The 14,648-nt window shown below is 43.3% G+C and overlaps 3 protein-coding genes across 3 annotated transcripts; 2 read left to right on the top strand and 1 right to left on the bottom strand.

The window, feature by feature from the left end:
- Positions 1-2,670: 2,670 nt before the first annotated feature.
- On the top strand, positions 2,671-4,655 carry LOC115679205 (E3 ubiquitin-protein ligase PUB23-like). Its single transcript, XM_030602795.2, has one exon. The coding sequence runs from the start codon at positions 3,101-3,103 to the stop codon at positions 4,412-4,414; it is 1,314 nt and encodes a 437-aa protein (XP_030458655.1). The 5' UTR covers positions 2,671-3,100; the 3' UTR covers positions 4,415-4,655.
- Positions 4,656-7,034: 2,379 nt separating this feature from the next.
- Positions 7,035-11,143, top strand: LOC115679134 (probable RNA 3'-terminal phosphate cyclase-like protein). The gene is made up of 6 exons (XM_030602714.2): positions 7,035-7,301; positions 8,050-8,199; positions 8,343-8,521; positions 8,605-8,780; positions 8,927-9,140; positions 10,522-11,143. The coding sequence occupies exons 1-6, from the start codon at positions 7,097-7,099 to the stop codon at positions 10,729-10,731; spliced, it is 1,134 nt and encodes a 377-aa protein (XP_030458574.1). The 5' UTR covers positions 7,035-7,096; the 3' UTR covers positions 10,732-11,143.
- Positions 11,144-11,287: 144 nt separating this feature from the next.
- On the bottom strand, positions 11,288-14,648 carry LOC115679133 (uncharacterized). Its single transcript, XM_030602712.2, has 7 exons — positions 14,303-14,648; positions 14,008-14,105; positions 13,806-13,856; positions 12,831-13,076; positions 12,308-12,469; positions 11,923-12,012; positions 11,288-11,638 (listed from the first exon to the last, which is right to left on the bottom strand). The coding sequence occupies exons 1-7, from the start codon at positions 14,602-14,604 to the stop codon at positions 11,448-11,450; spliced, it is 1,140 nt and encodes a 379-aa protein (XP_030458572.1). The 5' UTR covers positions 14,605-14,648; the 3' UTR covers positions 11,288-11,447.

Raw genomic sequence — 14,648 nt, 5'->3', positions numbered from 1 at the left:
CGCAATTGAGCTTTTGCCCCCGCCCCGCGCAACAAGCTGCCTCCCAACCAACGTGCGGGAAACACGCCCTTCATTCATCTGAGGAACCCCATTCTTCCCGAGTTGGTTGTCATTGGGATCATAAGAGAATAGAAAACTTATTTGTAATTCTTTCACGTTACGAAACTTGGCAGCAGAAATTATGATGCAGCGTGCGTGATTACAACCGGTTACCACCGAGAGATTGGTCGGTCCATCGTAAAAGCCAATATTTTCTCCTACGTTTTACTAGTGTGCGTGTCTATATAAAAGTGCATAAAACTCGCACGAGATTTAATCACGTGGCGTGCTAACGTGAGAACTTTACTCGGTTTTTCAGTTTTCAAGGTCACTTAACGTATCTCTAATCCTAGCAAATCTCAGGATTTTAGGAATTTGCATAATTTGGTAATGAAATCTCCAGTCGAATTATGCATATTTTTTGTGTTCTGGACAAAGAAAGCCCGATATTTCTTCTAGTTTTTTTGCTAACAGTTGATATATTTCATGTTATCATGAATCTCCTAGTGCTACTGTTTCTTCTTTTTCCATTAGAACTTCTCCAAGTGGTACTGAATCACATTGGATGAGCAATTTGAACATGATTTAGGCCCCAAACGCAACCTCCATTAACAGCTTTGGCACACAATATTTGAAGTTTCAGTAGCAAGGGTTGATGGAACAAGATGCAAGTAAGTATTCAGATAAGAATAGCAGAGGTTTGGAGAGTGGTCACATTCACAACTTAAGATGCTTGCGGGAATTTGAGAAGGGCATGGCCTTGCAATTTGCATGGCGTGGTCCTTGACGTGAAGACATTGCTCCTTATTTATGAGAGAGAGAGAGAGAGAGAGAGAGAGAGAGAGAGAGAGAGAGAGAGAGAGAGAGAGACTGTGTCTTAAATGGAGTTCACGCCATAAGAGTGATATAGAGAGATCTGTGTTTACGTCAAGACATAAATGGAAGCCGATAGCTAGAAACAGCAAAGCTATAGCAGGATGATTGCATGTGATTGGCCTGGTTTTGAATGAGATGTCCTTTATTACACCGCAGAAGTTTGAAAAATGTGAGATGGATAAGGTCTTCCAACTCACAATCTCTCTCTATACCCTAGCTTTGAAAGTGGATCGTTGTAGATTTGCAAGGAATTGGGAAAATTGTCAAATCAGTCCTAAACTTATTGTACGGCGGCCAATTCAGTTCTAAACCTTTTAATTTTGCCAATTCAGTTCTAAACCTTTCTAATTTTTGCCAATTCAGTCCTTCCGGCCAATTTTGGCCGGCCAGCGCTGACGTGGCCGCCGGCCGTCCGGCCAACGCTGACGTGGCAATTTTTTTTTATTATTTTTTTCAATTTTTTAATCTTTTTTTAATCCTTTTTTTTCTTTTTCTTTTTTCTGATTTCTTCCTCTGGCCGGTCCGGCGACCGACGGTCGGCCAGAGGGAAGGGCCGGCGAGGTCGACCTCGCCGGCCTCGCCGTCGCCTGGTTCACGACGGCGAGGTCGAGCCTCGCCAGATCTGGGCGAAGCTCAACCTCGCCGTCGCGCCCCAGGCGACGGCGAGGTCGGCCTCGTCTCAGCAGCGGCGAGGCCGGCGAGGTCGACCTCGCCGGCCCTCCCCTCTGGCCGGCCGCCGGTCGCCGGACCGGCCAGAGGAAGAAATCAGAAAAAAAAGAAAAAAAAAGATTAAAAAATAATAAAAAATTGCCACGTCAGCGTTGGCCGGACGGCTGGTGCCGGCCGGCGGCCACGTCAGCGCCGGCCGGTCAAAATTGACCGGAAGGACTGAATTGGCAAGAATTAGAAAGGTTTAGGACTGTATTGGCAAAATTAAAAGGTTTAGGACTGAATTGGCCGCCGTACAATAGGTTTAGGACTGATTTGATAATTTTCCCGCAAGGAATTTGACCATCCTAAACACTTGGAGCCATTCCTAGGAAGTTATCCCGCGACGTTAAAAGAAAACGCGTTGCCAAATGTAAGCGCGACGACATATCATATTGCATTTTACCAAACGGATGATCAAAGTATTTGATTGTTCAAAATTTCATCGATTTTCACTATCATTTTCCCTCCTTCTGGAAGGAACTTCTGGCGTGGAACGGGGACGTACACAAATCAAGGCATAGCTGTGATTCATGTAACGTGGCATCGCTCGCTATCCGTCAAAACCATACCTATATGTAGTTGATAAATATGCTCCAAAAGCCAGGTAAAAGATACAATGAATCACAAAAGTTCCCAGATCTTGAGGAAACAAAAGCGAACACCCAACTAAACTACGCTCCGTGCTCGACTCTAAATCAAAAGAATTTCGCACCTAGTAATTAACGAAAGATGTCGAAAATGTCAAACGAAACCCTTATAGTGAACGAGAAGAAGAATCGTTCAAGAGAGAGCAAGCCAGAGAAAATGCGTGGGAGGAAGACACATGAGCCCCATGAGGCGCTGTCGGCGACAGGAGCATGCTGGATCTTGCTTGGGCAGCCCCCATCATTCAATATGTTTTTGTCCTGCTGGATCTTGCTTGGGCAGCCCCCATCATTCAATATGTTTTTGTCCACGGAAAGTCAAATGTGTGTATAATGTTCAGATTCATGAGAGCTCTTTCAAGTTATCGTTCGTTTGTGTTTATTTTAATGTCTTAAAGAACGGTCGTCTCAGGCACCCTAGGCAACGCCGACGCTCCTCCCAATTCGTCCATTAATTGCTCCTAACTCTTCCAAAAAAAAAAAGTCCTTAAGTTGGAGCTTTTCTCCTTCCAAAACCTTGGAAATGGTCCCCAATTAATTCTCTCTTTCGCTCTCTCTGTCTCTCTCTCTCTCCTGTTTTTTCCGTGTGTTGACTTTATCGTTTTGAACAACTGGGCGTCACCTTTTACTTCGCTTCCAATATATATTATAAGGAAAAGAAAAGCTCACATTCATAGTTAGATATCCAAATCTCAAGCTCTCAAAGAAGGCTAACATTGATCACCAATCAAGCCTTATTGCACTCCTTGAGAAACCCAAAAGAGGCCATCTCTCTCTCTCTCTCTCTCTGTGGAAATAGTCATTCAAAGAAGGATCTCAGCTGAGATTCAATGTGTACTTCAAACACAAGCACATCAATGGAGGACCACGACAACGGTAACGACATCGATGTGCCCACCCATTTTCTATGCCCCATCTCCTTGCAACTCATGAGAGATCCCGTCACCGCCTCCACCGGCATAACCTACGACCGGGAGAGCATCGAGCGGTGGCTGTTCACGTTCAGGAACAGCACTTGCCCCGTCACCAAACAGCCGCTGAGCTCCGACGCCGACCTCACCCCGAACCACACCCTTTGCCGCCTCATCCAGGCCTGGTGCACCCTCAACGCCTTCGAGCGCATCCCCACCCCGAAGCCACCCCTTGACAAGGCAGCCATTGTCAAGCTACTTGACGACGCCAAGAAGAGCCCCCACACGAGGCTCGCGTGTCTCCAGCGGCTCCGGTCCATCGCCCTCGGGGGTGATGGCATGAGGAACAAGAAGTGCTTGGATCAAGTCTCGGCTGGGGTCCTTGAATTCTTGGCTTCGATCATCAAGAACGACGAGTCAACGCTCATCGAGGTCAGTGGTTCAAGCGATGGTACCAAGCTGGCGCAAGCGAGCGATGAGGCGCTCAACATCCTATGCCATTTGAACGTCTCCGGATCAGATCTCAAGAGGCTGATGATAAATGACGATCTCACAGGATCATTGATGCGTGTGCTCAGAAGCGGAAGCTATCAATCTAGGGCATACGCGATGATGATCCTGAAGTTGGCCTATGAGGTGGCAGATCCGATCCAACTTATGAATGTTGGACCCGAATTCTTCGGCGAACTGGTCAGAGTGCTCAAGGACCAGATCTCGCAGCAGGCATCGAAGGCCGCATTGAAGCTAATGGTGGAGCTCTGCCCATGGGGGAGGAACCGGATCAAGGCAGTCGAGGGCGGTGCAGTCCTGGCCCTTGTCGAGCTCCTGCTCGACATAAAAAGCGTGTCAGCAGACTCGAAGCGGGCCTGCGAACTAATCCTGATGGTACTGGACCAGCTGTGCGGGTCTGCGGAGGGGAGGGCGGAGCTGGTGGCACATGGGGCGGGGCTGGCGGTGGTGGCGAAGAAGGTGCTGAGGGTATCGCACGTGGCGAGCGACCGGGCAGTGAGAATACTGGCGTCGGTGTCGAGGTTCTCAGTGAGCGCTCGGGTGCTGCAGGAGATGTTGCAGGTCGGGGCAGTGACGAAGCTGTGCCTGGTGTTGCAGGTGGACAGCGGGTCGAGGACGAAGGAGAGGGCGAGGGACATTCTCAGGTTGCATTCTAGGGTTTGGAGGAGCTCTCCCTGCATTCCTCCTCACTTGCTCTCATCTTATCCAACACCATCTTCTTGAGAAAAAGAGAAAAAGAATGATCAAGCCATGTGTACAGATTCATATATGGTGGTTGAAATTTTGGTGCTTCTTTTCTTTCATCATTATCAGAGCCTTATTAGAATTCTATTCCAATGCAATAGACAGACTGAAAGTCTGAAAGCTTCATTCACCTTTTCCTTCAATGACATAAAACTCATCTTAGGTGGAATATTTGGGGAGCTGGAAATGTCATAAATAGCAATAGAGAGTTGATTGATCTTGTTGCTGTCCTCCTCTTCTTCTTCTTCTTCTTCTCTCTCTCTCTCTCTCTCTCTTCCCTTATTATATAATTCCTCCTGTGATGAACACTACAACCCGCAGCTACAAGGATGAACTTGTTTACAAGTGCATGGATACCTGTTTAGCAGTCTATTTGAACTGGCAGAATGATTCGACTAGAGCAGATCTGATCAGTGCATTCTCAACTCTCTGTATCTACTCCTGCTCAAAATTATTGTTAATGAGCTAGCGAGGGATGTTAATCACAAGTCAACCTTGAGCACATGAGTATTTGATAGAAAGAGAAACCCACGTTAATAAATGAAAATGGGTGTGAGAAATCGAATTCAACACTTGCAATTCTGATATTTGGAGGTAAAATAAAGTATGCCAAGGAAACCAAGAAAAAAAAAAGATAAAAGTCAAGTGCGTTACCAATTGCTTTGAAAGTTTAGGGTGTAGAAAGCCATAAGTCCTACATATTTTGTAGCGAAACATTACTTAATTACAAGTTTCCATTCATAATTGTTGCGGAGAATATTCCACATCCAATGCTTAAGCTGGAGCTCAACTGAGACTTTAATATGATATTAAAATAAAAATAAAAACTCTCGATCAATTACGAATGTCGCCGTTTGGGTCCGTTCAAATAAATTCCGAGGACAACTCTTTCCTCATTTCGTCTTCATGCTTCTAAATCTCTTACGAAGAACACGAAACCCAAATGGAAACGATCCCTCTTACTATTGTTAATACCGCGTAAGTTTCTGTGTCGAATGAAGTTCAAGTTGTTTTTTTTTTTTTTTGCCAAAGACGAGGCAAATTAATGAAGTTTGACTTCGAGGGAAGCTTCGAAAAAAGCATCATGGACTTTTTCCCCCATTTCGTGGAGGAAAGGGTGGGAAAAAGAAGAAACATTGACCTCTTATAAATTCGAATTATTCAGGTAATTTGTACGAAAATTCTATGTTTCTAATGAATCAAATTGTCAAGAAAACCCATTCAATGGTGCTTTTGCTTGTTAATTATGCCGATGACTTTAATACAAAGCTTCGAGATTTTACTGGCCGGGTCAAATCGGTTAAGAAAATGTCAAATTATTATACCATAATGAAAAACATTAATAATTATAATAAATGACTCGATGACCCTCTTTTTATTGAGTTTTTCGCTCCTAAAACCCGTTCAAAAAGATGGTCAGCATCACCTAAACTTTCTAATATTTTTTATTTAGCCCTGAGGCCTTTTTCTGGCTAATCGGTTTTGACATTCGAGATCGCAGAAGGTTCTGTTCTCTCTCGAACCATCTTTTGCTTTATCGTCCATATAAAGCACGACCATGTGACAACGACACGTGAAGAAACAAAACTTACATATAAACAAAGCTCTTCGAAACTTTATTATGTGCGGAATTAATTGGGATTCGTATTACGCGAGCATTGTCGATGCATTTTGACCCCGTAAAAGGCGTTTGACGAAAAGTTCACATTTTTGGTAAAATAAACTCAAGACCCATTTGTCCAATCCAATGCATTCTAAGGGAGTTTGTCCAATCAATTAACATTTTTATTCCTATCTTGCTCGCATGTGATAAGTCGAATCAACTCGAGCGCACATTACGTTTTGGAGAGACAAAGAGCGCGCAAGTGAAAATAATATCCAAATAACCTTCACCAGTAAAAAGACAAAAAAGACCTTGAAGCATCACACTAGCAATAAAAGGAAAAGGGATAATGACACAAACAGTCCATGAACTTTGATTTAATGTACAAGTTGGTCCCTGAACTTTTAATTTATTCAATGTAATCTCTGAACTTTAGCCCAATATTCAATGTGGTCCGTGAACTTTCAATTTATTCAATATGGTCATTGAACTTTTGATACATGTTCAATTTAGTCCCTGAACTATATGAAAATATATAATATAGTCCATGAACTTGAATTAATGAAAGGACTACATTGAACATTTTTATAAAGTTCAGGAACTATATTGAACATGTATAAAAAATTCAAGGACCATATTGAACAAATTGAAAGTCCAGGAACCACATTGAACATTGGGTTAAAGTTTATGGACTACATTGAAAAAATTAAAAGTTCAGAGACCAAATTGCATATTGAGTTAAAGTTCAGGGATTGTTTGTGTCATTTTCCCAAAAGGAAAATAATTTGAAGAAGGGTATTTTAGGAATTTTGTGCGAAATTGGTAAGCGAAAATCGTCCCCTTTATTTTTTAACATGATAAAAGAAGTGAATATCATGGGCCTTCCATTTGAGGACCAAGGCCCAAAAATCCCGGTTGGGTCACCTTTGGGCTCGGCCCATCTCCAGTTTCGTAGGGTTTTAAAGCTGAAAATGCAGTCTGCAAAACCCCGAACGCTGAACTCGAAGAAGAAGAAGAAGAAGAGGAGGAGGAGGAAGAAGAAGAAGAGGAAGGTATCGATGGGGAAGACGACGTACAAGAGGGTGAAAGGGAGCCAGAACCTGAGGCAGAGGCTGCTCCTGTCCACCCTTGCCTCCACCGCCGTCATCGTGGAGGACATCCGCTCCGACCACACGTGGCCCGGCCTCCGCCCCCACGAGGTCTCCCTCCTCCGCCTCCTCGAGAAGGTCTGCGACGACTGCGTCGTCGAGATCAACGAGACCGGTACGTCTTCCGTCCGTACACCCGCCCTTCACCGCGCGCGTTCTGTTTACCCTTAGTCTTTTTTTGCCCGTTCCGGCTTTAGAAGCTGTGTAAGCCTGGTAGGCGAAGGATGTCGTGCCAGGAGGTCGCAATTGTTGCCGGAGAATATTGCCGGGAATGGAAATTGAGCCACGCGTCGCGTCGCCTCGCCTCGGTTGTGAGACGGGCGATTAGTTTTAGGTGAAAGGGAATGCTGATTGATTGGGCTCGTTGAAGCGTTGGCAGTGAGCTTTTCTATATGGGGTTTAGGTTGGTTGGCTCCGTGAGTTTGCTTTGAGGAGGTTTCGGTGATGAAGGCCTTATTTTGATTGTGTTCAGTTCTAAGAGGTAGCTTATGAGAAGCATCTTTTTTAAGAAACTAGTTACTAGTTTAGATTTTTAAAAATTGCCGAATTGCAGTACTAGCATTTGTCTCGAGTTTGACATGCCGTCTCAATTTTATCACCTCATCAGCTTTCATGGTTAACTGATGGAGGGAATGTGCTAGACTCATAGTCAATGATATTGTTCTTTGTCATGTACATTAGGGATATCCAGGCATGAAGGATCGTTGCCTTCTTAGAATTTTTCAATCAGTTGGATGAAGGCCCACCCTCTGAGAGGGTCCTCAAGAAGTTGCAACTGTCGTTAATAACTAGTCCAATCATCTCTAGGAGTAACCTGAATTGTGTTTGTTCTAGTTTATAACATGCTCCATTTCTTGTTGCAGGAACGAAACTTAAGTATAAGCCCGGTATCATAATGGGCGGGAAGCATCTTGTTCATGATTGTGGTGTCAGCCGTTCTATTGGTTATTTCTTGGAGCCTTTGATTGTACTCGGCTTGTTCGCGAAAAAACCTCTCCGCATAAGGCTCAAAGGTACATATTTCACCAAACTTTTGAAGAGGCTGCACTTCCGATGTGTTACGACAGAACTCAATGGATGTCGTGGATTTACGATTTTGCATACTTTTTCAATACTTTTAGGAAGGTTTAAGCATTTGTATCTGTTGCTGTGACAGGAATCACGAATGACTCTAAGGACCCATGTGTCGATACATTTCGCTCCACTACCTTACCAATCCTAAAGCGTTTTGGAGTTCCTGCTGATGGTTTGGAATTAAAGATAGAGAGCCGTGGAGTGCCTCCTCATGGTGGTGGAGAAATTGTCTTGTCAGTTCCCAGTGTCCAGAGTCTAGCAGTGAGTACCTTCATCTACTAATTGTGCATTTTATATAACAAAATATTTTGCACATCTTATTTCTAAAGTTCTTTGATTAACAGGCAGTCACATGGATCGATGAAGGAATGGTCAAGAGGATTAGAGGGATCACTTTCTCTACACGTGTTTCTGCACAATTTGAGAATAACATGATACATGCAGCTCGTGGAATATTCAATCGTCTACTTCCAGATGTTCACATCTTTACTGATCACAGAGCTGGCCCACAGGCTGGGAAGTATGTCTTCTATTTTTATTTTGAATTATACAGAGCCATAGTTTTCTACTCATGCAATTTGGAAGTGCCACTTGATGGTCCGTATTTTTCTCGTCTGTATTGTTATTTCTAGTGTGCTCTGATATAGAGAAGTGATCTCGTGGCAGATCTCCTGGTTATGGAATTTCATTGGTCGCGGAAACTACTTCTGGTTGCTGCATATCTTGTGATACTACGGTATCTTACGGACTAGAAGAAGGGAATGAAATTGAAGGGGAGGAGAAAAAGGAGTTAACGCCTCCAGAGGATGTTGGTGAGCAAACTGCCTCTGTTCTACTCAGTGAAATTGAGCAAGGTGGAGTGGTGGATTCAACACATCAGGTGTGTTTTCTCTGCTCACTTTACTTGTTTACCATTTGTTTTCTGGAATATAATACAGTAGAAAAGTAGTTTCAAGGCTCAGTTTACTTGTCATTCTACGATTGCAGTAATTGTATTTTCTTCTTTTTGTAAGATGAGGGGCTAACTTTAATTAAATTGGAGATATCAGAAATTATGCTGCAGTGAAGAATATGCCTTTTTGCTTGTGTACTCTTCCTTTACCTACTGTGCCCCTTCTGTTTCATCCCCTGCTGTGTTGTGTTTTAGGCAAATTTATGTGTGTTGGTTAAAGGAGAGGTGGTAGGCATCTGTCCTGACGGGGATGAAAACAGCATCGAAACTCAGATGTTGACAACTTTAACTGGTTCCATTAATCATTTTTTACATTCTTGCCTGTTAAGTGTGTTCATGAGTTTTGATGAGTTTCCAAACGCCCATCACCCCCCCCCCCTCCTCTCCCCCAACACACACAAACGCGCGCGCGAGCGTGCACCCACACACAAAGAACCTTTGGACTCTATATTCACATCCTGAGATTTTCACTAACAAATAAGCTCCTTCTTTTGGGTGAAAAAAGCAAAAAAAATCCCTGGATTTGAAAGGAACGCATCTTCGATGTATGAGCTAATCATTGGCCATCACAGGCAATAAGTTACTTTCTTGAAGAAGACACAATATAATCTGAAAGAAATGAACGAGTTTATTTTCAGCGATTACATTAGGCTTCATTTCCCATTACCCCTGAAAACACAACCAGCGGACATCAAGTTCATACTGCCTAAGAATTAATCCGTGCTGATGTATGTGGTACCGGTGAAACTGAGTTTCTCTAAAAATTAGAATACTTTATCTTGGCCCTACCCTAATTTTCAGTTCTATGCCCATTTCTGGTGCACCAAGTCTCTAAGAATCTTTACTGACTCCATTTCATTAGTTACTCTTTGCACAAAGAATCACCTAATTAGATGCAACTCGCAAGTACTTTTCTAAGTGATCATCTTGTAGACCAGGTTTTTAGATGTTTTCATACAAATCCATCGGATGGATCCTTTCATTTTCTAACAGAGACTTTAAGATTTTGTGAGTTTGGAATTCCTATTTTATACTTTAATTGTCCTGTATAAGCAAATTTGTGAGCTGCAGCAGCTGGCTTCCTCAGCTTCATTCCACTTATTTTTTATGGAGGTTTTTACATGAGATTCTTTTAGCTTTGATTGATTGCTATGGCCAAGGTGTGGGTTCTTTACCAGATAAATCGTATGTTCAGTTGTGAAATTGAACATGTGGCAATGGTGACAATGCCTCATGATGAAGATGCTATATATGCTTTCAGCCCTTATGATGCGTTGATCATTTTTAATATATTTTCCCTCCTTTTCAGGGTCTATTGTTTCTTTTGTGTGCATTGAGCCCGCAAGATGTTTCGAAGGTTCGTGTTGGCAAGCTTTCACCGTATGGAATAGAAACTCTCAGGAACATCAGAGATTTTCTGGGGGTCAAATTTGTTATCAAGCCAGATCCTTCAACGGAGACAGTTATACTTAAATGTGTTGGATGTGGAATGAAGAACTTGTCTAGGAAGGTTTCTTGATGACAATATGGAAGAATCTTGTATCTAAGGCATGCATTGGTCTTGATTGACAGCATCGTGCAAGGTCTCTGGTGGTCCTCCTGTCGAGCGGAATTTTATCTTCCTTGGTCCCTGCAGAGAAGAATTACTATGATCATTACACCATAGGCCGACCGCAGCAATTGTCCGCCTGTGGTATACCAAAATTGAGTCATATGGAGCCATGCTCATGTTATATTTTTGTCTTGGATCAGAGCGCTGACTGCGATCCAGTCGAGTTCTGGCAGTACGCAAGCAAAAATTTTGGTTCATTGAATTTTTGTTTGGACTCTCGGGTAAATCTTAAAAGTTATATACGATGTTGAAATACAAACCCTGGAGAAAGCATTGGCGGCTATTTAGGCTTCACATTGCATTCTCTCCTTTTCTACCATTCTGCATTTCAAGCTCAGCTACGTCATGATGAATAATGAGGTTTGAGTTCCTACCAATGGAGCCAACATGGTAATCGGCGATCTTGGTCCGAGCCTAAAACCGCAGAAATGGAACAGGATAAATGAAAATAAAGAGATGGGCAGATTAAATTTCACGAGTGGTGAAAATGCCTTCTGATTCAGCTGGGCAAACCCTTGATGTGCCAAATGTAGGATCCATTCAAAAGAGTGCTATACGATGCAAGTAAAAATGTGTGTTTTCACGCCTTTTCAAGACTCGTTGATTACATGAAACCTCAATTTTCAGTCTTCACCCCAAGCATCATCTCTCAGTTTATGCCTCCTCACAATGCGGTCCTTTCTGGCTTCTTCCTGTTTCCTCAATTCTCTGGAACCAAAGGACGAGGAAGGCAACTTCAGCCCCATGCCCTGAGCAATGAGCCTCTGAGCAGTTCGGGCGGATGTTTGTGGCCTTGGCTTTGGAGGTTCCAAGTCTGAAACACGAGACAAATAAAAAGATTGTTGCGAGGAAAATTTACTTTACAACATATCACACTCCTCGGAAACAGTATAAAACATGCCATTTGGCGTCCGATTAAAAATTCGGTGAAGTGATTTGATGAACGAGCCTGTCACCGGTCGTCAGTCACTGATTTTGTATCAGAGACGTCACAGCAAACAGAATAACCCTCGGTTCTTCCAAGCATGTAAAGCATATTACCCTCCAACTTTAGAATGGAACTTCTTAAAAGAAGCGGGGATAAGAAGAGTAAATTACCTGTTACTGGAATTGAGCTCAAGAGAGAATCCTCCTCCTCCAGTATTCGTACGGTGAATGGAAATTGAATACTGCCAAGAGCCTCGAGTGCTGCATTAGGTGATTGGCATTTCAAAGAAGATTAGAAGGAATCAAATCTTTAAATCTTTGACCAAAAAAAAATCTTTTAATCATTAACAAACTGAGATTATGATTTTTTAGACAAGTTTGTATAAAAAAAAGAAGACAAACTAAAGGAAAATGGATATGGCGGTCTTGTGGAGCTTGCAATAAATTGGGACTCCCCACCGCAAGTATCCGAGATTATCACATTCAAACATGATGTCAACATATCATGCTATCTAACACTGAGAACAGAATTAAGAAGATAGCAAAACGTAGTTACCAATTGCTGGCGTTTGAAATACTGCAATGGCAGTAGTATCATCGACCCACCGAATCACTACTCCTCGATTTCTGAAGTCCTCGAGAAGCTTCTCTAGCTCTGTTGTTCTAGTGCTTGGAGGAAACCCAGCGAGGACAAGAACATGACTAGTGCCATATCTAGCTGCACAGAGATTTTTATTCCCTTAAGCCCATCAAACTCCGAATTCATTAAAGGAAAAGTATGAGAAATTGATAGTAGCTTATGTCCTACAACAATCTTAAACAATCCAGGTCTTGGCAATAGCTCTCCATATATCAAGCATGTTTCCCAACAAGGATGCACTACAAAATGCTCGCACGACAATTCCTAATATGCGCAGATGGAAGATGTAATTATCCAGTAGGAGAATCCAATCAATTTACATTTTCACCTTAGAAAAGCAAACTCATAATCACAATTGAGACAAGTGTCATAACATGCTCTAACAAAGAGAAGAAACTAACATTACACAGCTTCAGCTGAATGGGCGACTATGACTTACAGGGTCTCAATATGGGCTTTTCTTCTAAATGAGAAGATTGACCTTCATCATCCACTTCATCGATGGTCAAATCATCTGATACCCGATCACTATATAATTCATGTTTCTTATAAGTAAAAGTGCCCCTTCCACGCCTTTTAGGGGCTTTAGTATTTTTGCCATCTTCCAGAGAAAGCTTTGATACTTCAGTTAAGCATTCTGCAGGGAGTAACTCATTGGGAGAACGATCTGCCATAGCTTCCCAATCTGCCATTTTCATATGCGCGACGCTTAAGCATTTTAAAAGCATGCGAATATAACTTAGAAAAAGCACACAACAGCTGATATTGGCTATTATCTTGGCAAAAAAGTAACAATCTTGCAGGGGAAAACATCATTCTCGATCATTGTGAATCATGAACTTGCAATCACCACCTAAATAACCAGATATTAACAAAAGTTCCTTTCTACACGATCTTCTTTCCCTTTAATTCCATTATTGATCAACCGAACTAAAAGTTTGACTTCATATAAGTATAAAAGTTCCTCAAATATCATTGCTCATGCTCAATTGTTATTAAACCCTCCATCATCTAACACCATACAAACTTATAGCTGGAACGGGGTTATCCATTCAATTCTCAGTGGATAATGCATTGTGGCGTTATTAACCCCTACAAAACCACCACAAGTATTTTGAGGTGAAGGTGCCGTGTGAAAGAACAGTAAGAAAATCATATCTACGCGCGAAGAAATAAAACATAACCATCTCATTCCATAACTATATCCCTCAAAAACCTTGCTTATAAACCTAAAGGCCCCATATTTTGAAATGCACTCCTTCCATACAATCGCGCCTTTGCCCCCATAATCTTGCCCAAAACAAAGGCTATTAGCCTCGAAGAAAGATGAAATCTCTTCAAGACGCCACATTCGATCGCGATGAATAAATCCAAGTGATAGGTGAAATAGTAATATCAGCTTGAGAAAACGTACCATCCTCTGAAGTTTCATCATCAGGCACGATCGTCGGATGCTGAACGCGCCCTTCGGGGAAAAAGAAATCAAAACAAACCAACAAATTAAGTAGATTCTTGGACAAGCGATCACTTAAAGACCTCAGAAGAACAGGCATTATCTTGATTCACACGGGCGGAAATGACTTTCGACAAAACCGACTGGAAAACGTAGAATGCACCTCCAGCGGAAGATCCCGAGGAGTCAATGCAGGTCAGAGCAGCACCCGGCGATGCACCTCGATCGCCCTTCAAGTCCTCTGTCGCGATCTCTGCATCACTGAAAATCGGCAAAAGGATCAAGAAACAACGCTCACAAGCAGCGCACGGACCACGCAGACTCGAGAAACCCGCGCGCTCGATGTAACCGTCGAAGAGAAACAGAGATTTCCACGAGCATCGCTCCCGCGGACGAAATCAACGTCGCGGCGGGAACAAGAGGAGGAGGAGGAGGAGGAGGAGGGAGGCGACGAGTACCGAGAGGGAGAGCCGCGGCGGCCGCGCTGCTTGAGGAGCGAGGATCGAGCGAGGAGCTGATCGGACTTGAGAGAGAAGCCCTGGGAGGAGTAGAGGCGGGCCAATTCGGCGAGGGCGGAGGCCAATTGGAGATTGGAGGAGGACGGCTCCTCTGCTTGCCGCGATTCGAGCTTCGAGATGAGGGACTCGAGGAAGGAGACGGCCGCGGAGACGTCGCCGGCGGACACCAAGTCCTCCACCTCTTCGCTCCAGTTGGTGGCGGTGGCGGCGGCGGTGTGTTCTTCTTCTCTTCGAGTCTCCATTTTTTCGCTCGGAGGACTATGAAGAGGAGAGAGCTGCTTCTTGT

The sequence above is a fragment of the Syzygium oleosum genome, unplaced genomic scaffold, assembly GCF_021117445.2.
Source record: "Syzygium oleosum isolate NSW1041296 unplaced genomic scaffold, Sole_v2.1 Sole_v2.03, whole genome shotgun sequence".
NCBI lineage: Eukaryota > Viridiplantae > Streptophyta > Magnoliopsida > Myrtales > Myrtaceae > Syzygium > Syzygium oleosum.
This window is presented reverse-complemented; position numbering and strand designations above follow the sequence as displayed.

Excerpts from the sequence above, each read along its gene's own strand:
- LOC115679205 (XM_030602795.2), top strand. The coding sequence starts at position 3,101 with ATGTGTACTTCAAACACAAGCACATCAATGGAGGACCACGACAACGGT.
- LOC115679134 (XM_030602714.2), top strand. The coding sequence starts at position 7,097 with ATGGGGAAGACGACGTACAAGAGGGTGAAAGGGAGCCAGAACCTGAGG. Across the intron at positions 8,781-8,926 it reads GCTGGCCCACAGGCTGGGAA|ATCTCCTGGTTATGGAATTT; the intron begins GTATGTCTTCTA and ends ATCTCGTGGCAG. Across the intron at positions 9,141-10,521 it reads TGGTGGATTCAACACATCAG|GGTCTATTGTTTCTTTTGTG; the intron begins GTGTGTTTTCTC and ends CCTCCTTTTCAG.
- LOC115679133 (XM_030602712.2), bottom strand. The coding sequence starts at position 14,604 with ATGGAGACTCGAAGAGAAGAAGAACACACCGCCGCCGCCACCGCCACC. Across the intron at positions 12,470-12,830 it reads AAAGCCCATATTGAGACCCT|CTAGATATGGCACTAGTCAT; the intron begins GTAAGTCATAGT and ends ATCTCTGTGCAG. Across the intron at positions 11,639-11,922 it reads GAGCTCAATTCCAGTAACAG|ACTTGGAACCTCCAAAGCCA; the intron begins GTAATTTACTCT and ends CTCGTGTTTCAG.